Source organism: Acanthopagrus latus, chromosome 12 (assembly GCF_904848185.1).
Source record: "Acanthopagrus latus isolate v.2019 chromosome 12, fAcaLat1.1, whole genome shotgun sequence".
NCBI classification, from domain to species: Eukaryota; Metazoa; Chordata; class Actinopteri; order Spariformes; family Sparidae; genus Acanthopagrus; species Acanthopagrus latus.
The window spans coordinates 6736862-6761848 of record NC_051050.1 but is presented as its reverse complement, the minus strand read 5'-3'; the positions used below and the strand labels follow the sequence as shown (position 1 = coordinate 6761848).

The 24987-nt window shown below is 43.9% G+C and overlaps 1 protein-coding gene and 1 long non-coding RNA gene across 4 annotated transcripts in view; one reads left to right on the top strand and one right to left on the bottom strand.

Annotated features, from left to right (window-relative positions):
* Nucleotides 1-4579: 4579 nt before the first annotated feature.
* The window catches only part of dpysl2b (dihydropyrimidinase like 2b), a 32394-nt gene continuing 11986 nt past the window's right edge, over nt 4580-24987 (bottom strand). For 2 of the 3 annotated variants that reach the window (XM_037117319.1, XM_037117320.1), the window contains exons 2-14: nt 21337-21425; nt 19996-20180; nt 18289-18453; nt 17928-17989; nt 15951-16031; nt 15669-15737; nt 13249-13369; nt 12896-13052; nt 12602-12743; nt 11708-11878; nt 9592-9771; nt 9255-9420; nt 4580-7660 (exon numbers count right to left, since the gene is read on the bottom strand). In XM_037117319.1, coding sequence (XP_036973214.1) covers nt 7569-7660; nt 9255-9420; nt 9592-9771; nt 11708-11878; nt 12602-12743; nt 12896-13052; nt 13249-13369; nt 15669-15737; nt 15951-16031; nt 17928-17989; nt 18289-18453; nt 19996-20180; nt 21337-21425 — 1680 coding nt within the window. In that variant the 3' untranslated portion in view covers nt 4580-7568. Of the gene's footprint in view, nt 7661-9254; nt 9421-9591; nt 9772-11707; nt 11879-12601; nt 12744-12895; nt 13053-13248; nt 13370-15668; nt 15738-15950; nt 16032-17927; nt 17990-18288; nt 18454-19995; nt 20181-21336; nt 21426-21715; nt 21826-24987 lie in introns of all 3 variants that reach the window. The other variant, XM_037117321.1, reaches the window with a different exon arrangement.
* Nucleotides 9790-10815, top strand: LOC119030022. Its single transcript, XR_005078151.1, has 2 exons — nt 9790-10142; nt 10285-10815. It is a non-coding gene; the product is annotated as an uncharacterized LOC119030022 (long non-coding RNA).

Sequence of the window (24987 nt, the reverse complement as noted above, 5' to 3'; positions counted from 1 at the left end):
TCTGCGGGGGCTCCTCCTGAGACATATAGCTCAGGTGAATCGGAGGCTTTAAAATGTCCATAGCTGTAAAGTATGAATGCTGGACCGGTGCTGTCTGGCTGAGCTGAGCAGGCAGTATCCCTGCTCGAGACTGGCTTCAGCCACCCATGACCAGGATAAGTGCGGATAGAAAGTGGACAGACGGATTGAAACCGTTCAGATGATAGAAACAGTGAGCGTGGAAAAAATGATTCACCTTACAGCTCTCGCCTCCCCCACGCTGTGTCACCCCTAACAGACACGGAGGCCCACCAGAGGGCTCTGTTTGCCATCACCGTAAACAAGAGGGGCCACCTCGGTGACACACTGTGCACCACACGCTCAGAGCATCAAACTGCACCACAGATTGAATCATTTCTTCAATAAGACTAACGTCTCCTGACGGACATGCAGGTGAACTGGAGTTTGGCCTTCGACCTTTTGCCTTTTAAACTGCAAGCCACGATTTAAAACCCCAAAACCCCAAACGAGATGAAAATACAATTCACACCTCCTCTTTTTAAATCTGTTGTTATGTTCAGTGTATATTTTGTCATCTCGTCTCACACCCCCCCCCATGTGCCTCAGAGGAGCGAACATGAAAGCGCCTCTGATGTCGAAGAAACGCTTTAATGTTGGAAATAGTTTTAATCCACTGCAGTTCAGGAAATTGTGTGTTTTTCTACTTGAAAGCTCTCGGGAGCGGGGGCCCCGGCAGGTCTGTGGATGGTTACCACATTTTTAATTGTGGCTAATTTTGTATCTGTCCTAACGCGAACGTTACTGCGACTGACGTATTTTTCAAAGTCGATGTGTTTTACTCTTAGGACGGTAAATGCACTAATATGAGTGATTTATGATAATAGGAGTGGAAGATGTGCTACAGGCAGACTCACTGCTGAAACAATAAGGAGATCCCACAAGAGGGTGGCAGAGGAGGCGGGGAGCGGCGAGTTAATAAGATGGCAGCACTGCCACCTAGTGGGCCAATATTTAATGACTCCCCTCCCGGTGCTGATTTGCTGCATGCAGTATGCAGTAACACAGTGGTCCATGGTGTTTGTGACGTCACCACCCTGCTGGAGGGGGCTGTCGACTGACCAGTGTTTTATGTGACCTGGTTATTCGGTCAGGCTGGAGAGTGTCCCAGCATGCACCGAGCATGAGGCCTGTCTGTCACAGGGGCTAACAGACAGAAAGGCAAACACATTCACACCCAAACGCAAACTTCACGTTTCCGGGTCACCTCACCTAACCTTAATGTCCGAGGCTGTCGAGGGGAAAACACACTTAACAGCACACAGAAGGTCTCAGACGCCTCGCCGGGGTCAGGACAGCGCGGTCTGACTTTGACAGCGTCTTCAGAGGTGGAGGCTGCCCACCATCACAGTGTTCAATCTGAAGGAGCACTTTAGAGTTTTGGGGAAGAAATTAGAATCAGAAGAGAAAGATCTTCACTGTCTGATCTTTGTTTCTATGACTGAATAAACAGCATTAACAAACTGACCTTTAAAGGACAACACAGTTTCATACTGTTTTACTTTGTTTATATGTGGCGGACCCTGCCACCTTTTTGCATCAAACAGTGATCTGAGGACCTTATTTTCCCCTAATTACAGCTTGCACCCCATGATACTGTAAACATAAAAACTACAAAACTACATAGTGCCCTTGTTGATTATGTAATTTTTGTAATTACTACATGACACATTTGATTCAGTTATTTTCCAGATCTGAGTGAAGTCTCTGTTGCCATTTCAAACCGTTCAGATCAAAAATCAAGGCCTCGGAGCGCTTCAGGCAGAGTGCTCATTGTATCGTCTGACAGTGTTTGAAAACCCTCTGACTGCCTCACGCAGCAGAGGCGTGCGTGGGTGTCAAAGAAGACAGAGTTTGAACATCCTTCAAAGAAACCATCCCTGTCACCAGGTCGCGTCAACCTGCGCACAAATAGCACAAATTTACCCTTTCAAATTGCAAAAGTGCAGGTTCGCAGTTGGCAAAGTTGACTTTACTCTAAAAGCAAAAAAAAAAAAAAAAAAAAAAAAAAAAAAGGTGATAAAGTGACTTTAAATTTTAAAAAAAAGAACCTGCAGAAAACGATAACCTCAGAGTAACCAAGTGCAGCAGACGATTACATATTAACTTTCACAATCTTTAATGGTTTAGCAGATTAAAATGATTAGTGTGCCGTACATTTTGAGGTAATCAACAGGGTTTTTTTGTGTGTGGGTGATGGGTGAGAAAAATTAACACATGAAAGTCACAATTTGGTTCGGTTTGTTGAAAGATCGTGCTTTGGGTTAGAATATGTAAATTAAGTTTTATCAACTTACATGACATGCATAACCTCAGTCAAATACACCACTTTAACGGTTGACTTTACTTGGTCAGATTTGATGGTTTATGTTTCACCTTGTTAACTTACAGATGCACATTTGAAAATATCAGATGTTGACTTTTGGTGTCACCCTCACCAGTGTCCTCGGTGAGAGTCCTGTATTTGTTTGTCCTATTCTTCCCTACGCTCTGTCTTTTTATCATACGTCCTCTGGCATTTTTTCATGTGGGATGCTTGGACACAGCTGTTTTGCACACCACTTAACGGGGAACGATTAAAGTCACCTGCACAGAAAGTTGGACCTTGGCGTCTGTTCTGCTCGCAATTTCGAATTTTAAAGAGGTGTCATATGCACGCCATCGATTGAAGCAAGTTGGCTGAACATCAAGATAAAAGTGAGCGTCGTGACAAGTGTTTGTGCAATATCAAGTAGTTTCTACTCTTGTTGGAGTTTGTCTCACAGGGGTGGATATCGCATCGACCTGCTTCGTCTGAAGCACACTAAGACTTTAAGACTGTGTCAGTGCTGTTCATAAGTTCAGTTTTGGATCCACGTACCCTGTGTGCTCCAGGCTTGTCCTGTCATGTTTGCTTCTGTGGCTGTCAGTAGGCTTTCAACCACGAAGAAAAACTACTATACGACATCTGTGTTTACTACGGTGTTCTCAGTCAGAAAGTGGAGATCAAGTGCAAACACTGTCACAGTCAGAAAGAATTATGACTCAGTTCAGATTGAGGGCTCGCTGTTCAAAGAGCCGCTTTGTACAAATACACGAGGCAGACGTCTGAACTCTATAGCATGTCCTTCAACATGTGAGTGGTCCCATTCGAGCGTGATGTCACCGGCCAAAACCTTTGCCAGATGCGATTCCTTCATCCTGTTTGTCTCTGTGTTGACACCGTCTAGCATCAGAACCAAACCACACAAAAAGTTATTTTCCCAAAGTGGCAGTTTTTTGGGGGTTTTTTTCGTTTGTTTGAGGTAGCTCAGTACAAAAATTCCTTGCAAGTGTAGCTGTCAGATTGTTTTCCTGTTTTTATTTGTGTGCTTGTTTCCTTCTTTCATTTAATGACTCACAGACAGCGCCTTACATAAAACATGTCGGAGGGAAAAAGAAGACAAACAGACGTTTTGTTCCTTTTTTTCCTCATTTTTTTAATTCTTTGAAGTCCTTGTGTTTTCTTTTGTTTTTTTTTTGTGTGTGTTTTTTTTTTTTTTTAACATTACCATCCACGGGATTTGACACTTTTTCCATAGTGAGCAAGCATCCCAGAAACCCCACAGCCACCAAGACAAATACCATCACACAGTTTCACTTTCACAAAGGGGGAGAGGCTTACAGAGAGAGGTGTGGGGGTGATGGGGGTGGGGTGGGGTGGGGGCGAAAGGGTTCGGGAGCAAGAAGGTGTTCAACAACCTCAGAACGGAGGGGAAGCTCCTCTCGGTCTGCAGCACGTTGCGTACATACATGTCACTCATATATCATTAGCATAATATGGCATAGAAAAGCATCCAAGCTGACAGAGCATTAAAGGAGTATAAGTGTGTGTTTTCAGTGTGTGTCAATCGAGGAGGCATGGGACACGGCGAGGGTGCCAGCGCTGACAGCTGCTTTTTAATATCCTAGTCAATTCCTCAGGCGTGGGTGCTGCATCACGGCAACGGCTGTTTGATGTCTGAGAGAGTGTGTGTGAGTGTGTGTGTGTGTCTCGACTATACTCTGTAGTGTGCTTTCAACTCTTAATAGATTCTTTTCAAGCGGCAACGGGGTCTGGATTCCAAGCAACTCAGCACAGAATTTGAGTTGAAGTGGTGCAGCACTGTCACAGAATAATTATAAAAACGTGTGTCTGCATGTGTGTGTGTGTGTGTGTGTGTGTGCAGGCAGGCGCAAAGCTGTACTAATAGCACCAGGTCAGGACGGGTTGCCATGACAAACAAAAAAGGCAGAACCCTGTGAGAGTGGAGGGGTCTGTCGCCAGGGGCAACAGCCAGAAACAACAAATGAGGCCCGGGGAGAGAGGGAGGGAGGGAGGAATGAAAGGAGTGGAGGAAGACGGATACGGACGAACTGCGAGGACAAGCGGGAACACACTCCACTATTCCTCTCACGAGAGCCGAGTTGCGACGGCGCCTTCAGTGCGGTGGCAGTGAAGGCGAGAGGGGATCGGGGACAGGCTATAAGTATCAGGGCAATGTTTACCGGTCAGACAGACGGGGGTGATTTCCCACACACCCTTGCCGTGTGACGTGTGGGCTGCCGAGTATCCATTTCCCAGCGCTATCTGGTCTTCATGCTTCAGAGACGTGCATTTGTTGCATCTCCCCTGCTCGGGATGCTTTAAATAGACACGCCATTTGTAACGCAGACAGACTTCACCCTCTGTAGGACTCCGGCCAGATCAGAGGTTGAAAGCACAGTCACAGAGGTGTAAATGTAGGTATGTATACGTGTGTGTGAGAGAGTGAGTCAGGGGCCAGCTGCATAAAGACACGCTTCATATTACAAGCACAGTGTGTCATTTTTACTGCTCAGGTTGTCTCGACCAAAACAATGACGAAAGATGCAGGGGATCGTGGGAGTTGTTGTCCTCGTAGCTAGCTAGCACCCATTTCCTTCCTTGTTCTGTGCTGTGTCATCTGGGGTTTCCTGAATCATAGATTTCTCAGGGTTTTGACATTGTAGGAAATATTTGGGAAAATGTAAGTGAACAACTCAATGAAACTGACATAAGTCTAGTTGGGGTTTTTTTTTAGACATTTTTAATGCGGAAATGTTACATATCATGCCTTTAAAGGTGCAATATGTAAGAACTGGCTTCTCCTCAAATTCATACCCAAGACAAACAGGTGGAAGCATATCACCAGAGTAACCTCTGACTGCTGACTTACTGTAGCTACCGTTATCCAGTTAGCTCAATTAGCCGTGCAGCTACCGAGACGGGCCAGGGACAGATGGTTAGCATGCTAACTTCTGTAGATATCTCTCCAACACAATACACAGTGTCAAATTTGTTTTTTCTTCAACATTCTGTTGACAATTTCAGTTATTATGTGAATGTTTTTCAACTAAAATTCTACAAACATATTGCACCTTTAATTCTCATTTCAAGCCAGACTTCGGATGTATCCAATAGCTAACTAAAGCTAAAGCTATCGCTCATGTGCTCCTACAGCACAAGTAGGTCTCTGCAGGGTATGGTCTTCGTCGGACAAAGGAATTTCAGACCAGCCTCAATCTACATGTGTGTAACTGGCCCCTGGCTATGTCCGTGTCAGCGTGAGCTTGTTGCTCCATGTTGAGTCACAGGGGAAGAAAGATGGTGGCCAAGACCTCTCTGACATAACAGCTAACACAGGAAATCGCTTGCTTGGCTTAACGAAAACCAGATCATGCAAAAAAAGAAAAGAAAAAAGAAAAAAAAAAGGAGCAACAACATCTGATTGCTCAGCACAGCCAGGAGCGCCTTCACGTCCACAACAGTAAGGTGTGCCGCTGTACAGGAGCCCGCCGTGCGTGTCCCATCCCTCACACATCAACACTGCACACTAGTCAGAAGTACATTAGCTCATGTCTACTTTCAAGCGTAAATCAATAGTGCTCAGCCCTTAGGCACCTAGTTACAGAATGACACTAAAAAGCAGTTTGACAACAAGTTAAAAACTCTAAAACATTAGAACATTTCAAGATATCGAGCATTTCTCGCCTCGACAGGGGCTCTACCAACAGGATAGGCCCTATGAAAGCGCAAAATCTGGCACCTTTGAATCGGTTAATCCTGGCTATCTTACATCTTTTTTTTTTTTTTATCTTACATCCTTCACTTACCTCGATAAGAATAACAAAACAAGAACAAAAATCCAAAACTATCAGTACAACTTCTGTGGGTTCAGGCACATAAAGAGTAGAAAGGAAAGAGGGAGTTCGATGAGTATAAAACAGTCACATTTGGAGGAGGAGAGACATTCTGTTTTTTTAAATGCACTGTTTGGTGACGGACGGTTATGGACAGCTGTCAATCACTTGAAATTTGGACCTTTATGATGAACAGGAATGCAAAAACAAACAAAAAAAGAAAGCCGGAAAAATAAGGTAGCTGCACTTCTTAAAGCTCTCTAATGGGATGACATCGAGAGAGAATAAGGCGAGGAAAGGTTGAGATTTGAAGCGACAGTGGGTACAAGCTTTTCTCTTTCCGCCCTGAATTGTTCCTTCAATTCTCACACTTAACGATGCCCTAATGCTCAGGGACGAGACATAAAGCTCAATTTACTACCTGCCAAGGTTCCTTCTGCTCTGCGGGACTCACAATCTATAAAGGCAGCTGCCAAATATGGAAGATGTTTTTCGACTTAAGCACCTCGGCGAAGCCACAGGTGGGAAAACATGAGATGAGAGCCAGTGCAACGAGAGAGTCAATAACCCTAATAAAAGATTCTTGTGATGTTCAGTTTCTCAAATCTTAAGGCCGTCCCTCCCCGGCGACTAATCAATCCGAAATTGATAGGAGCAGTGTTTGACAGATGCAGTGCACTGGAAACTTAAGCAGTTGAAATGCAACTTAATATAAATCACAGATAGTCAACAGCTTGAGGAACAAATCAGATTCTAGTCAGCCGCAAAAACAACTGTAAAGACTGTTCAGTTTCAGGCAACCTACCGCCTGGCTTATTTACGAAAAGCGAGACATACTGGTTTTTGTACCCGTGCTCCATTCCGGACAACGGACAAAAATACGGTGGACATCCTCAATGAAAATGATCGTCTTTTCTCAAGTGTATCAATCCATTTTAATCTCACTCGACCCCTCTATTAAAACAACAGTGAACCGAACATCAAAAGGATACATGGCAGGGAGAAAGTACGGTATAAAAAAAACTAAATAATGCAGTCAAAAGTGCTCAAATAAGGAGTGTTTTCATTTTTTTCTCTTTTTTCATCGTATGAGGCAGACCTTTTTTTTTCTCGTTTTTTGTTTCTAACTGTGTCCTCTAGGATCAGGGTTCGGGGGAGGAGGAGAGTGGGAACGTGGAGGGCGGCGAAGGAGGAGGTGAAAGATCGAGGCTGACGGAGGGGCCCGGCTCGGGTGCTGCGAAGGGTTTCGGCTCCTAGATGCCGTGGCGTGACGTTTCTCCGGCTCTCAGCTCCCGTTGGCCGTCCATCCTCGGATCTTCATTTCCTCCCTCAGCGGCCGATGGGGCGGAGCTCTAACCCAGGCTGGTGATGTTGGCCCTGCCGCCTGGTGGCGCCACGATGCGCTGGGTGTTCCGGCGAGGAATGTTGTCGTCAACCTGGGCACCTGGGAGATCAGAGGGAGAAGTTGTCTATTCAGTTATTTTGCGGGTTCTTTTCTTTTTCATCATTCGAAAAGAAAGTGCGAAAACAAAATGTTTCTGTTGTTGCAGTTAAGGTGGTACCAAAAGCTTTCTAGCAAATCTTCCCAGGTCTATGCAGGCTATTAAGTAGTTTTTCAAAGGAGTGTTTAAACAGTGCAAAAATTCATTGTAAAGAGGTTTAAGGGGCTTATTTTATTATTGTTCAATTTGGAGGAATCAAGATATTAGAGTCCCAAAACTGTCAGTATGTGCCCTATAATTCAAAATGCGCTCTCTCGTCCATGGTGTTGACGGTGGATGACAACGTGAGAAATGGCCGAACAAACTACTCTAACAATATGCCTAAAAATAAGTTTTATCAATACAGGTTACTAGCTAGCAGATAGCCGGTGTTATACACACAAACAGCTCACTCTTCCCTGTTTATGTGGGTTGAATTATTGCAGTAAATTCACCTATCAGTCCTCAGCAGCAACATTCAGCTAAGACAGAGTTTGGACTACAGTTTTTGGACCATTTGAACTTCGAGGGTCACGTGAGAGATGAAGGTTAATTTTCTGAATCCTCGCTGGCTGGCTCAACTCCTCATACTGTATAATGTCTTTTGACAAAGCAGAACCTCGTCATAGGGGTTTTACCGCATTGAATACAAAATACATTCAAATGTAAGAGAAGAGAAACTTCCCTCCAAAATGTGTCAAAATAAAGTTAATGTAGGACGAGCTTCATGGGACCGTTTTGCTAACTTGACTAACCCTGATGTTGGAGTGACCTTCCCAGACACTGCACGGGGAGTCTATTCTCTCATTTGTCATCTGTCATTTTGTCACAATAGTCAGCATTTCAAATTAAATAAACAGTTTCAACCCTCGAAGACATTTCCTCACAAAATGGCCCATCTGAAGGCCTTGAGAAGCATTAACAAGCACCAATCACTGCTCTGACAGTTTTCATTATAATGAATGACGGCCAATTTGGAGGTCAGAGAACTATACTTAAGCTCAGCTACGGTTACAAACTGTTTGCAAGTGGACAGTATTGGGAATTTACTCGTCAAAGCTCACCTTGGTTGAACGCTGCATGGATTTCACATGACCATGACATGAGATTATCTCCTTACTGTGACTGTTAAATGGATTGAATACAGCTCACATTTCTTTGGCTCACACACGACGGTGTGGCTGGTGCCTTTGACACATTTCCTAAACGCTGCTCTTTATATATCTGCATGCATTTAGAAGACGTCCTGAATGGTGACCTGGGTGTAGCTTAACTCGGTTGAGGATGTTTACAACATCAAAGGAGCAGCACAACTCAACAGCAGGGAAACACAACTTTTCATTGCTGAGGATGTCGTGCTTTATACGTGTAAGCCTAACCTCACGTATTCTAAAACATTTTTCAAATTAATCTTAACAATTACTGGGTGTATTTTTGCTTAAAAACGTCTGTTTTTAAAGTACATTCAAAATGGAGACTTGGGTGTACAATCCCCCCCCCAAAAATGGAACATTTCCTTTAATGTGTTGTCATAAAGATGATCAAGGACTGACTGACCAGATAGGCTGAATCCAGACTGGTGCAGGTTACGGACGGGCTGGTTGGGCTGCTTGGCAGGCGAGGTCTTGGCGGAGGAGGCAGGAGTCATGGCTTTAGGTGTGACCGACACCTCGCAGACTGGACCGTCGTACAGTCCTCTGGGTACACCCCTCAGCTCAGCCAGCTGCATGTTAGACAAACAGTCACAGCAGGGAAAATGAATAAGGTTAATGTAACAAGCAGCGTCGTCCTTCCAACGCTCTATAAAACAACCGTCGATCATTACGAAAAGTACTCGACTTCCTCCAACAAAACTACAGCCTCACTAAACGAGGTTTGAAAGGCGGTGCTGTACCCTGCTGCGAGCCTTTATCCTCTTGTAAACGTAGTCAGGGAAGGGTTTTCGGGCCATGTAGCGTCCTGAGCCCTCGGTGGTGTGGAGGTTCCCCTCCTCCAGGACGATCTTGCCCTGGCTGATCACCACCAGAGGCCCGCCGCGCACCTCTGTGCCTTCAAAGATGTTGTACTCCACGGTCTGCAGGGGAGAGGGAGGGTAAAAAGGGAAGGTTAAGTATGAACATAGTGAGTGTTTATTGATTAAGACGATGTTATAAATTATTCACGTTCAAGTTCTACTCTAATGTCTCATGGCTGATCGGACAATTTACTTCACATGACTCTTCCAATGAGTTACAGCTAACGGCGTGGCAGATGGGTAGCAACTGCCAAAAGAATAACTTCTTGTCTGACACTCGCCCGCTGTGCCCCTGTGATGTTTTATTACAGCTGCTTGTAACTTCTAACGCAAATGCAGATATATTAAATCATCGGAGAAAACATCTTCAAAGCAGAGTTACAGTGAATCATCCTCTCCTGCTGATATTCCCCCCCCACCACATGGATGAGGTAACCTCCCTCCAGCACACATCGTATCTGGGAATGTTGCCGCTTTTATTTCAATGATTTATGGAAATCTTTCTCAGTGTTTGAAAAACTCTCAGAGCGATTTGTTGATTGACTTCTCATTTGTGTTCACGCATGATGCCAGGATGTTTATGGATTGAAGCGCACTTGTGAGAGGAGCTTAACTGATTGAACTCACGCAGAGTTTAAAGAGTTCCCTCTGGCTTCTAATGGGAGCAAAGAAAGCAAAGCGAATCGTCGGGAAACCCAGCTGATGTAGCGCAAGGGCCTCAGTTCTCAGGCCAGAAGAAGGAGAAGGAGGAACAGGGTCGTTTGGGTGGTGCTGGTGTTTGGGTGTGCGTGTGTGTGGACAAGAAGGGTTTCTGTGTGACCAATTTGGAAGCTGGATGACTGCTCTCTCTCCTAAACGCTACCGTAGCTAAGGCTGAGGTCATGGCAATCTGGTGGACTCTGAGAACCTCAAATGAGATCACCAGTGGGCTGGGCTATCCTGTGACACACACACACACACACACACACACACACACACACACACACACACACACACACATATATACACACTCAGAGCGAGCAGTCTCTCCGATGAACGTTAATCCATCATTCTCTGACTAAGCGGAATAAAAAGAAACCAGAGAACATGACGGGCTCAAGCAAACAGATTCCAAGAAGGTACACAGCTATAGTCTCTGTCTGTCTTATACACACACACACACACACACACACACACACACACACACACACACACAGGCAGTGATCTGCCTGCTAACAATCAGAACCGATGTGTTCCAGCTCTCTGGCAGATTTCAAGTATGACATCACTCCCTCGACGCTGTGTGAGGCCCACACCCTGTTCTGCAGTAACAGTCATACAGCAGAGAGTGGACCAATAAACCGGTCGCTCCTCTGGCTGGTATCAATTACAGTGACTGTCTTCTTTACTGTTAATCATTATCACATTGTACATGTGTTTTTGTATGAATCTAAGAAGCATTTCTCATATAATCACTAGCTCACTTGCTTTTCTTAGTGTGCAATGAGTAAGAACTGGCCAGCCTGCTGACTGTTGCTAACTGTATTAATTTTATCCTTGACTGTAGCTACTGTTAGCTTGTTAGCTCAGTTAGCAGTGCAACAAGTGGGACTAGCAGGGGAGTGTTGGTGTTGACAACACTATCACAGGAGCTGGTAGAACAGAGAATTTCAGGTCAGGGGCTAGCTGGTTAGCATGCTAACTTCAGTACAATAGAGGGACACCTTTTCACATTCTGCTGGCTTAGAAAATGTTTTAATGTTTCACACTAATATATAGCTGGTTAGCATGCTAAACACTGCAACACAATACATACAAACTTGAATGGTCTTGAATGTGTTCTCCCTTAAATCAACTGGAACTAAAAAAATCAAGTGGTATTTTATGTTTTCCTGTGATTTCTGTTTTAGTATTCTGCTCAACCATTATTTCTCACACAATCACGCAGACACTACACATATAGTGGCTTTAATATTTGACGTAAAGATTCATCACTATTATCGTGTGAACTTCGTACCGAGTTGTGGCTCTTGGCGGAGATGATCTTCGTCATGTCTGGGTCCCACAGCACCAGGTCAGCGTCTGAGCCCACGGCGATGCGGCCCTTGCGGGGGTACAGGTTGAAGATCTTGGCGGCGTTGGTGCTGGTCACTGCCACAAACTGGTTTTCATCCATCTTACCCGTCACCTGAAATAAATCAGAGCAGGGAGTGAGAAGAGTTCAGGGCTCCCTGTGCTATTGTTAGCTGGTCTCACTTGTCCTGACCACCTCTGTGGCTTCTCGCATGTTTATTCAAATCTCGCTCAGTGTGGACTGCTGGATGTTTTACTGTTAACACTGATTTGCTTATGCAATTTTTCATACTTGATATGCATTTACATTACACTGTCAAGTTGCTCTACTCACACTAGAAGCCATGCTAAAACAAGCATGCTAACATGCCTACAGTGACAATGCTAATGTGCTAACTTTTAGCTGATTACATTTAAAAGGTTCACAATTTGTATTAGCATGCTACCATTTGCTAATTAGCACTAAACATTGCCAGATAATGCCCAAACAAACTACATAAATTCATTACTGAATAAACAAACTGACCTTAAAGGACAACACAATTTCAGACTTATTTACTTTGTTTATATGTGGCGGACCCTGCCACCATTCTAGCTTCAAACAGTCTTCCGGGGTCCTTCTTTTCCCCTGAGAACAGCTTGTTTATTCAGCTATGGAAAATATATACATTTCAGAGTTTGTTTTATTACCTCATTAATATTGTAAATATTAGTTTGAATTTATTTCCAAAATGACATAATGCCAGTTTAAAGTGACATGACATAACATGAAGAGGACTTTTATTCACATTGCCCACTCCTCGCTTCATTTGACAAATGAAATTATCTGTATACGTACCACACACTTGTCCCAGATGATAGACATCCTCTCCTCAGTGCCGTTGACTCCTTCAGGAATCAAGCTGAAGTCGTCTTTGCCCACAGCGCGCTGGGCAGTGTTGAAGGGACAGTGTGCACTTCCTGTCACCTGCAGGTCACCGCTAAACAGACGGCCAAGGTGCAGAAGAAGAGGACAGGAGGGACATTGTGTTCATTGGTTGTACAGCAAATGAAGTCAGTTGTAATACACAGTCCAATATTTCAATTAAGTCACTCTTCAGTGGACTTGCAGTTTGAATGATTTGGGTCTTACCAGGACAGCAGGGAGTTCAGATAGTCTGGTGTGGTTGGGTCGGGGCTCAGAGGAGGGGAGGTGACGAAGGCAGCTGCTTTGGCCCAGTTCTTGCTCCAGTAGTGAGAGCCGTCTGTTCCCAGGCTAGCAGTGATGGGCTCTCCGTAGACCACGGTACCTGAAAGTCCAGTCCCATTTCACCACCAGACACTATACTTCTAGAGTTTGTTTCATCCATGTGATGTGGACTGTTGTAAACTGGGCATTAAAAATAATTCAAAGTAGCCATTTTATAGTTCAAAACCTCGATATAATTGAGCAAATTTGGCGTCAGTACTAATGGACCAGACTGAGGCTTTGCTGTAGAGTCTCACCCTTCTTCCTGGCCTGAGCGATGACATCGGCAGCACTCTTGCTCATCACTTTGGTGACGTAGAGAGGGCAGTTGGTCTGGTTGGCCACAGTCACAGAGCGGTTTACAGCCTCGGCCTCCACCTGGAGAAGAGACGAGTTTTCATATAAGTGACCTCAGCGGGACAACTGAGTTTGAGCCGCTTTCTTCGTCCTACATTATTTCCACTAACCTTACATCAAATACTACCCATGTTTTCTCAGTTCAAAATAAATTAAACTTAATACCATCTTCACGCACACAGTTAACTTAGCTGAGCTTAGCTTAGCATAAAGACTGGAAAAAACCACTTTGTTTTTTGTCCAGTTAAAAAACAAGACATAAGGTGTAATCTGCTGAGCTTCAGAAGTGTTTATCAGCCGATTTTGTTATTTTCAGACAGTCTGGCTAGCTGTTTCCACCTGTTTCCAGTCTTTGTGCTAAGCTAAGCTAATTGGTTGCTGGCTGTACCTTCATATTTACTGTACAGATGTGAGTGGTATCAATCTTCTCATCTACCTCTCTGCAAAATGTGAGATGCAATGATCTCAGAAGAAAGAAGCATCGCTTTCGAAGATCAAACTGATGCATTACTTTCATTAAAAGATTTTCTTTAATCCATTGCAACAAAAACATGGTAAACCACTTAACAAAACTTTGGCAACAGCTTTTGACAGACGAGATGGTAGGATTGTGATTCTTAATGACAAACATCAACAAACTGTTCCAGGAGAGAACTGCACGTCTAAAACCTTTTGGATCTTTAAGCCTTTTTTCCTGCTTTCTTCTTCAAGCATTTCTGGACATCCTTTTTTCGTCCGACTCTGCCTGAGGTTTCTAATAAACATTCTGTGGGTCACTAAAAATAACAGCCATTTGGATCACAATCAAGATTTGATTTAACCGAGCGGGAACAGCTTGCTACTGCAGCTTCCTGCAGGGCAGCGAGTGATTATTCATTATTCCACTTTACTGCTTAATCGCTGCAGGACACACACACACGCACGCACACACACACACACACACACACACACACACACACACACACACACACACACACACACTAAAGAAAACATACCAATTGTGTTTTACAAAGAGATGTCAATATACCACTTGTCCTTAACTCATAAAATATGCTTTGAATTTAGCACAAAAAGTAAAAGTATACTCGTAATAAGGTTCCTTTACATACATCATATATTTAATACAATAAAGTATAAGGGTGTGGCAGTACTGTCACAAAAAATGCGAAAAACAAGGAGGAAATGCCCAATAAACAAATGCCTCTTCTGGATATAACCAAGAAATGCCTCCTACAAACCCAAGGGAAATAAAGTGTCAAACTGAAGGTGTATAGGGCCTGGGGGTTTCAAGGGATTCCCAAAGAAAATCCAATAGGGCCTAAACAGACCAGAGTTTCTGGCTGGTGATCTAAAGGGAATGAGCTTCTCAATGGGTCAGTGACAGATTCAAACGCAAAAAAAACAGAATAAAATCTCTCCCGTAACAATGTCAAACTGACGTTATATCCTGTAAATACTCAGTGTTACGGGGTGCCGTTTGGCTTAGTTGATAGAGCGGGCGTCTCATGTGCAGAGGGTTTGAGTCCCGGCCTGGGCGCCGTTTGCCGTGTCACTCCTATCATATATTCAGCTGTTCTGTCAATAAAAGGCCTAAAAAATATTTATAAAACATTTTCAGTGTTATATCAAATCCAAAACACACCAGATGTTCACAGACCTCCTCCTGCTAAGTCTCAACCAGCAACAGTGAACACAGCTCGCTCGCAGGCCTACGCAGCTGTTGTCACTGATACACATGTTGAATGTAAAGCATTGTATTACTGCTGTTGATGAACACATCTGGTTAGATGTTTGCCAGTCTGAGGATGTTTCCACACCTGTCATTCATTTTGGCTCAGGTCAGAATGCTGATCGCGCAGTGTGAATGACAGCTAACTTGTTGATTCAAAAGATTTGGTGACTGTCATCTGTGCTTATTTTAGGAATTAGAAGATCATAAGTAGGGGTTTTCGCAATAAACACAACTGCCATGAGTCATGTTTCAAATGTCATTCTCTACTTTCTTGCCACATCTAGGTGTTCATGAGTAACAGCAATGATTCATGCAAAGGACATGCTCTGAGTCTGGCATTTCCCAACAGGAAATTCACATTAAACACATGCAGGTGAGCCTGAAGAGGATGTCTAAGTGTTTGCCAAGGCAGTGAGACACCCACGGCCTGTCAAGCAACCAAACACAAACAGCTGCGAAGGCTGGAAACTGAAAAAAGGACTTCTTCAAGCACAACTTTGAGATAAAGTGATTTCTCACTCCCAAAAGTGAAATCAGCTTTACACCAGAAATCCAGTGTGTGTCCACAGTGCTGAAAGTCTGTCATACCTCCTCAGGACGGCTCAACACGTGTCCCTCAGGCCCAGTGATGCCCTGCTCCAGGATCCTACGCTGCTCCTAAATACACACAATCAACAACACACACAAAAAAACGAACCACCATGGAAATATGAGATGTTGAGTCATGTGCAGGAGCGTGTATGCCTTGAAACACTTGGATTACAGCTTGGTTTCCCATCATTTTCATTGTATTTAAGGCTGACATCCAGCAGCAAATCATGTGTCTATGTATGTCCACATTCCAGCTGTTAAGGAGTGAAACATCTTTACCTCAGCTACGATGTCTCCGTTCTCAGCATGAACCTGGGCGATGGCTCCCAGATCGCGGATCACGCTGAACACCTCGTACACCTGCAGCAAAGGGAAGTCATGTTGAGTAATGATAGCTTCCTATCACGAGACAGATCCTGAATTCTGCTTTTCAATGTGTGTCCACAACAGCTTCCTTGGATTTCTCTCATGTCATGTAATGTTCAAAAGTACTTTTTTTTCCTTCAAGAATGCTTAGTCAGTGGGTTGTCTGAATGAATACTTGACTAGTTAAACTAAAGAATTATTATTCAGCTCACTGTTGTCTCCCATCATCAATTATTAAGTTTAATGTTACTAAGCAAACGTTAGCATGCTGACAAACAAACCTAAGATGGTAAAACACGGTGCTTGAAATACAGTCAATAGCATGACACTAGACTCTTAGTTTTGTTTAAATCAAAATATTGAATCCTGGAAACCCTCTCCTTTTGTTGTGCTCAACAAACACGGGCAGACATCCATGTATGTAGCTACCGTTAGCTTGTTAGTTCTGTTAGCTCTGTTACTGGCTGGACTACTTTGGGAATGTTGGCGTTCACTAGCATAGGAGCTGCAGACCGTTGGGCGAAAGAGCTTTACAGGTTCACGGCTAGCTTATTAGCATGCTATCATCAGAGGATACCTCTTGAACGCTATAAAGAGATTTCTTTGGCATAATGTCAGAACTGCTATTACTTTACATTCTGTTGATAGCTTTAGTTAACTTTTTAACGATATAAACTCTAAATTCATCCATATTGCACCTTTAATATCTGGTGACTACAAAACACGCTCTCTTTCAACTATGAGTATAGAATAATGGACGCTGCAGTTGCATTCAGGCCTTCTGTATTTACGTGAGTTCTTTAATTTCACCGATATGTGAAGCCCTAACCTAAATGTAATCTCAGCCAGACAGTGATCATAACCTGCATATTTCTGTGGTTAAATTAAACACTGACCCTGATTCTCACACACTATGGGAGTCTCCCACGCGCCGATTGTTTATGAAGCAACGCTGAAACTGTAACATGGACCGAAGGAAAACCGACGTGTTGAATGAGTCATCGCCTCTCGGCTGCCAAACGTGTAACAATAAAAGAGCCATCAGAGTTTGACACGGGAGAGAAAGCGATAAACTCTGGCTGCACCGGGCCGCGAGCATTCCTCACACAGGTGCAGAGCCCAACACAGACGTGTTTCAAAACAGCTTTTTCAAGTGGGATTAATTCATTCTAACCATGAGTCAGGAAAGAGACACGGCCTTCGTTATGCATTCACTCTCACACAGATAATCAGTGCGAGGATACGCTTTGCCAAGACAAACAGTCTCGCACTGTATCCCTCGCTGTGCGATCCAAAATCAAGACTGTGATCCAACTTCTTTGGTATTATAATGTCAGATTTATTGCAGGTTAGCAATCTATCTGTCTGCTTGCTCAAGTTATTACTTGTTGCCACTGAACCATATGTTGCCAGAGAAAACACATTCAAACCGTAATGCGGTGAACATCTTTGGTAGACCAGCATTTATTTTGACCACAGTTGCTACTCAAGCTGAGCTCTCTGGACAAAGGAGCAGTTTGTAACAAGCTAGGATTTTTGTTATTTCTGTCTATTCCAACTGTAGATTCCGCAGTAAATAGCATCATCTTTGTGGATTCATTTGTTCGCTGTCACTTCTCATATATCATGTAACACTTGGGATCATTAGGCTAACCGTGTGGATTAAATTTGGATTCATGCGCAGCAGCAGGTCTCATATTTCGAGAACACGTCCAGTCTAATCAGATTTAGTGTGGGAGCAAGACCAATCATTGTTAGCAGTACAATACGACAAACTCCCTCCCTCCCTGATTTGATTTGATCCTTAAATACAGCATCAAGCATCTCTAGCAATGTTTCTCAGCAATACATGGCACAACAAAGAATGAAGGAGGAGAGAGGAGGCCCCACCTGAGCATCAGTCAACTGGAAAATATCCTTGTAAGCAAGGTAGACGAGGAAAGAGTTGACACCTAGAAATACAAGATGGCAAAGTGTAAAAACACACGAGGGAAAGGGAAGACTGGAACAAAGTGAGACATGTGTCACAACCTCACGAAGACCTGACGGCTCGTTTACAGGTACAGCTGTGCATTTCATCATACTTTCATACTTTTTACACAGCACCTCGACCCGCTTTACAATCAAGAAAGTCATCTAATTGTCATCAATATGGGACATTCAGCTAATAAGGTTGCAATTAACAGTTTCAAACATTTCGGGCATAATCGCAGTAAATCAGAATGTGACTTTGTGTGGGGCGTGGTCATACCGTGGTCCTTAACAAGAGCCTCCATCTCCTCCTGGATGCCCTTGTGCCACTCGGTGATGTCGACGTGCAGCGAGTAGTCGCAGCAGGACTTGCTGTCGGCCCACTCGCGCCACTGCTCGAAGGACGAGATGAGGCTGATGCCGGGCTCGGGGACCACGTGGTCAACTGGACGGACACACACAGACACACACACCTCAGTCAAAACGGCGACCGAGCAGTTCACACCTGGCAGTCGAACTCTGTCTCGAATGACGACGCGCGGAGGAGACTGAGCTTTGAAAATTGCCAGATACCTGAGTCATGTCTCCATGCAAACCATAATGTGCTTGTGATTTTCCACTACACAGAGACAAACATATGTATGGTCTTGAGATGTAATTGTTCTGATGTTCAAGACATGTAGTCTGGTATAATGATCTGCATATACTGATGCAGAGGACAAAGCAAATTGCATGCATTCACATGAGGGCTGCAAATGATTTTCGTTCAGGTCATCTGTTGTCAATTCTTACGAATAAATTACATTAACTTTAGATAATAGTTCAAATTGATCATTTCCCCTGACATGGCGTCATCAAATCACCTATTTTATCTCATCGGAAAAGATTCCATTTACAAACCACAAGTGTTACTAACTGCATCTATCTGAGTGATCAGAGTCCAGTCTACATTAACACTAGCAGCCCACATCTATCAAGTCTGGGCCACCCGATGTCGAACCTGAAACAGACCATCAACACACTCATCTGTGGTTTGATTCAAATCTGAGTTCTCTAATGGTTTATTCCAAGTCTGGCCCGTCTCTCTGTCACGTTCCATTTTTGGTGCAGTCACATCTGTGAGTCTGCGATGTGCACCGCCCTGACGTTCCAGTCACCGGGCTGCCACACTTCACGTCCCAGTCCCAGGACCTGTCCAACCCTGCAGTCGTCAGCCCTTTTTTTTTTTGCCCGAGGTGACAACAACACGCGAGTCGCCCGGGAGTGTTTGTTCTGCAGTTAAGTGGAGGAGGGTTCAGCTGCTGAGTCAGCAGAGGGAGGGCGAGTGTTAGAGAGCAGCTTCATTTAGCTCTGTTATCTTTTTACATTACTGGCTCGTTTTATCCAGACAGCCTGTTCTCCTTCTGAATGGGCCTGAGGAGTGATATACAGATAATCTGAATCAAAATCCCTGTCAGTTGTACCAAATCTATTTACATTTAGCCCTTAAGTCACAAGTTAACAAGTAAATATCATAAGACTGACACCAAGGCAGAGAGATGAGACTAGAGATTATGGGTATTTAAATGGATCTGACATCAGAACCAAGCCCTGAGATTCATCTGAAACATTATGCTAATGTAAAACAGAGCTGCAGGAATAAGCTTTAAGAGATAGAAAAGTCTCCATACAGGACATGCAACAGTGTTAAATCTGCAGTATCTGTTTGTCCAGAGAGAAAGTGATCTGACTCCCTGGCTCGGAGTCCTCGCAGCAGATGGGCGGTTTTGTATTTTGGCTCGGTCACAGACAGGCCAGGCTGGCACCCTTCCTGTTCTCATTAAGATATTTTCAATTAAAGCCGCTCAGTGAATGAGGAATCACTGCGGGGAAAGGCGCTTTGATGCGCTCAGAGAGAAAGAGAGAGGACTCGAAAGGGAGCCGACGCATTAGCTCACAGGCGAGCCTTTAATCGCAAACAGTCGGATATTTCTGAGGAGTAACTCACTGATCATGGTGGTGCCTCCGCTCAGTGCTGCCTTGGTGCCCTGGTAGAAGTCGTCGGCGGACACCATGCCCCGGTCGGGCATCTGGAAGCGCGTGTGCACGTCGATGCCACCGGGCATCAGCATGCGGCCATGGGCATCAATGGTTTTCACCCCTCCGGGCACGATGAGGTTCTCCCCGATTTGTCTGAAGAGAAAAATGATACAGCGCTTATACTTTGCATGTGTTATTGAGAGAAACATTATCTTCCAGACAGCACATTAAACTAGTTAAACTAAATGCCAAACAAAGCTGTTCTATCACTCAAACAAGAGCTATACTTTTTTTTAAAACTTATACTTGGTCAAATTTAAAATTGTACTGATCATGTACAAAGTCAAAAATTTGTATCCAAACCAGCAACAGGCAAAAAACAGACGTTTGTATTTTCTCTTCAGCCTGGGGACAAAAGTTGAAACCATTATATTCAAATGTGCACTGTGTCATTTCTGCCACTAGGGGTCTGTCTATCGAAACAATAACAGATGATGCTGAGAAGTACCATGGGATCATGGGAGTTGCAGTCTTCATTGTCACTATCAAGGATGCAGAGGAACAATCGTGTTCCATCTCAAGTGAGCAATACGAACAACACAGCAGGCCGACTAATTAGTTATTTCACCGGTTTCCTGTCTCGCTCTGTGGCACATTCTCTTGAGTTTCCCATGTTTCCTCGGGAGTTATGGCAACTTGAGGATGTAGAGAGGATATGACGGCAGGTGACCAAATGACACACACTGTTACTTTGAGCGAACTCGTGGATTTCTTCTGGGTTTGAACGTTGTTGGAAACATTTGGGATCATGTAAATACACAACTTGTCAAAATATAAAACAGTAGTTTTAAGGCGGCAATGTTACATATTGTGCCTTTCATTTAATTTAAATTAGTTATTCAGAGTTCAGTCTGTAGATGATATTCTCTGTGGTGTTTTAGGGTTGTTGTTTTTTTTTCTACAGCAGTGTTCCGTTAGAAATAAATGTGCAAAGTTTTCCCTAAAGTCCTGAGACGGATTAAGCTACAGTGAGAAAACTCATCGACATCTGCTGAGGAGGACCATGTAATATAAGTTCGACTACTTTACAGACCTTTAAGTGAGATTGTCTAACCCCATATTTTAATGTCTTTTTTGTGCAATGAGTTATAGATGGAAATACATTTCAATGTTGTGCTATTAAATGTGCTGACTGATAGATTCTATGTTGATGATGATTGTACCGTAATAAAAAAGAGACAAAAGTCAGACACATGGACCAATTTTAACTTTGTAAACACGATGACTTGTGTGTCTTTATTCCACTCACTTGATGACTCCATCCTCCATATAGATGTCAGCACAGAAGGACTGGTCATCATTCACGATCTTCCCTCCTTTGATCAGGAGACGGTCGCTCTGCAAAAGCAAAAAAAAAGGATGACGAGTCAGTGATCGTTTAACTACATTTAAACACGACACACTCCACCAGGAGAAGATCCAGTTCAACTGTAGGAACCGCCACACATCTTAACATGTAGAGATTTATAGGCGCCCATAAAAAATATGCTTATGGGGGCGAGTATCCGATTTGGCTGGACTGGAGGCAGGATTAAGTGCATCTGATGAAAGACATTTCTGTGAAATGTCACATAAAAAAAGCGGACCGGTGCTCGCAAACCCAAAAAGAGAAAAAAAATAAGCCAAACCTGCCGAACGTCCACGGCAGACTGCGCCTGGCCTTTTTAGGATGTGTCCTGATAAGGAACACATGGCTGCACAACGTCTTTCAACTGGTGCTGGCTTTCTTCATCGCTATCTGCCACACACACACACACACACACAGACTCTTAAAACACATGCTTAATATTTTGTGCGCATGTTTTAACAATGACACTGTTTATAATGTGAATTAGTGACAGAGATAAGACGCAGGGGGAGCAGATGGAGGAGAGGGAGAGGGAGAGGGAGGAGACGGGTTCAATTAAACCTGGGATTAGATGTGAGGAGGGGTCTGATCATAACACTGCCAATCAGCCTCCGACACTCTTTAAAATGAGGGATGACAACATAGGGTTTTTGACGGTATTCATCAGACTGATATTACCCAACTTAGCCCGATTGCTGATGCCAATGCCAATATATGCACCTATTTCCCTCCAAATCGCTGAGAAACATCAAGTCTCTCCTGTAGCAGAATTAACATATTACAGTGCCCCCTCACTATATTTCATTTTGAAGCCCAACACTGCTGACCAAAAGATATTATCATGCATTTAAACTATGTTCATCATGCACTGGCATCACGTGACGCTCCACTCGTCGTCTTACACAGTATATTACAAGAATATTATGGGAAATGACAACAGAGAATAAAACATGCATGCAAGAGACTTTTATCTAGGTGGAAGTTTTAATGTTGATTAGTGGTTTGTTAAGCCTCAATACTGTGACCTCAGCTTACCGTTTTATGTTCTCAGGAAATAAATTAATAAAAGGGGAACAGAAATAAATTTGCCTTTTTTCCACACAGCCCTGTTAAGACTATCAAACCAGAATGAATCAATGATTTGTACTCAGTTTTAGGCTTTTTCTTTCCCACTTTTACTCTTTTTTTCCCTGACTTGCACCTCTTGGCGTGAAGTGTTTGTATCTTTATGGTTGTTGTTTCGGACATTGTCTTATCTTTGGGTTCCATTGTGATAACTCTTCTTATAACCATTAATAAGTGACAGATTTACAGCTAGTTTAACTTTAGTTCAACATTATTTCAGTGTGTGGTAACAGCGAAATATTTATTCACTCGTGTTTAACAAACAAAAACTTTGCCATTTATTAATGATGGCTGTTGTAAAGTGTAAGAAGCAGGGTGTGATCAGAATCTTTGTCAAGTATGTCTGAAGGAAAATCTTTCATTTTTAAAAGTTTATTAACATCGCCTAGACACACTCAGACATAAACTGTTATTTGAGGTCAGGAGTATTAAACGAATGTTCGTTATATAAATGTTTATAAGTTAGTCACAGCAGCAGTTTAGTACTGCAGCTCCTTGGTAAACATGTAAACATGCTTGGTTGCTTGGAACATGAAATGATACTAATGAATGTCAGACAGACAGACACACCCCTCTGTCCTCCTCATGTGCTTGAGCTGTCACAACAATGACATAAGAGAGGACCAATCAGAGTGCAGGCGGTGTAATCAATCATCCATGCCTGCTGTGCTGTGCCACTTGTCCATGTGCAGGACAGAGGAGGAGAGGGAGAGGGGGAGGGAGGGTTTGCCACCTCCACATCCTCCCACACAGAGCCCCTCTCCCCCCCGTCCCTCCCTCTTTCCAGTCACCCCGGGTCGTCTGTCCAAAATGGGAGTGGCAACTCTGGTCACAAGGCTCCCAGCATCCCCAGCTAACAAAGGCAGCTCTGTTCGAGCCGCTGCCACTCGCTGCCGCCCGGCCAGCAGCTCTGGCCCCAGAGCACAACTGCTGCTCTACGAAGGCTCCCAGTCAGAGCCCCGCCCTGGATCAGAACCAGCACAAGACACGGCTCTGCACTGCACAGCTCAGCCCAGCTTTCCAAATAACACTTCACGGTCTTTCTTAAATGTCTTTATCTTTCCAGACTCTTCCTAATCACAGTCTGGTCACAGATATAGAAGAAAAGACATCTTTGCGATCACAGCCAGGAGCAGGTGGAACATTCTTTTGTGTTTTTGTTACACGATGCAAATTCAGATTCTTAAACACTGCAGCAAACCGGGTCGAGACAACACGAGGCACTTGTTTCTTTTAATCTGTTTCAAGTGTTTGTGTTCTTCACAAAGTGCACTTAATCATTTGATTTGATCTGGTTCCGCCTTGCAAACGCTGCAGCTTTTTTTTTTTTTTTAAATTTCTGTTTCAAATGACTGTACATTGAATTACTTGAGGAAAAGATTTTATTTGAAGATTTGAAGATGTCTGCTTGGGTTCTTGGGAATTGTTTATTATATCTGAGAAAAGGCAGACATCTCTACAGACATCTCCAAAGACATCTCCACAGGGTTGGATTTTGAGGTGAACCGTCCCTTTAAATTTCATGTGGATCCCCCTGGAGCCACAGAGGACGACGACTACTGAACTAAGAAACAGATGCAGCTGTACAGTTTGTGAGTGCAGGCCTGCGATAGTGAGTATCACCTAAATCTTTTTTTTTTTGTTCTGTTCACAGCTGCACATGGAGGACATACATGCGTCATTAAGTCACATCCTCTCTGCTATAGGAGAGAAACGTCTCACACTCTTTGCTTTTCAATAAAAGGAATGGAAGACGCACAAAGACATGCATGCACAGCCTCACAATACACACACACACACTCGAGGACTTCAGCTGACTGCAGCATGTCTGGAAAACGCTCCGCAGTTGTCATGTGAAAGGTGTGGCGATGCTCTTGACAGCGCCGATGGAACCAATGCGAATAGATCATGTGGTCATGTTCGATCTATGCGCAGCCGACCGCCCTGCCGGAACGACTGGCCCCGCTCCAGCCCGGCACTGGCCCGCGTTCATACCAGCAACTGCTTTGAAATATGCCGATACATCATGTGCCTCATCATGACTGTCATTATCACATTACTCACTGGAGCATCGAGACTCCGCTCCTCGACTCAGCACTCACACAGACCCGAAACTGCACAGGCCAAGAAACAATTGCTCATTTCAATTACTTATCCATAAAGACTGTTGGTTATTAGGGCAGATGATTCTGAAGAGGTCCCACTAAAAAACATGTTTTGTCCCATAGGGTTCAGTTTTTTTTACACACTAAAAATTTGGAAGATCAGCGTGCCCAACTTGCCCTGATCCTACTCGTACTGTACAATCATGATATTGTTGTGGAGCTCACAGGGGTTAGAGAGCGTGTCTGGTTGTACTGGACGAGAGCCAAACATGACAGTGACCTTCCCTCCATGGGAACCTCACAAACAGGATGTGGACGGCGC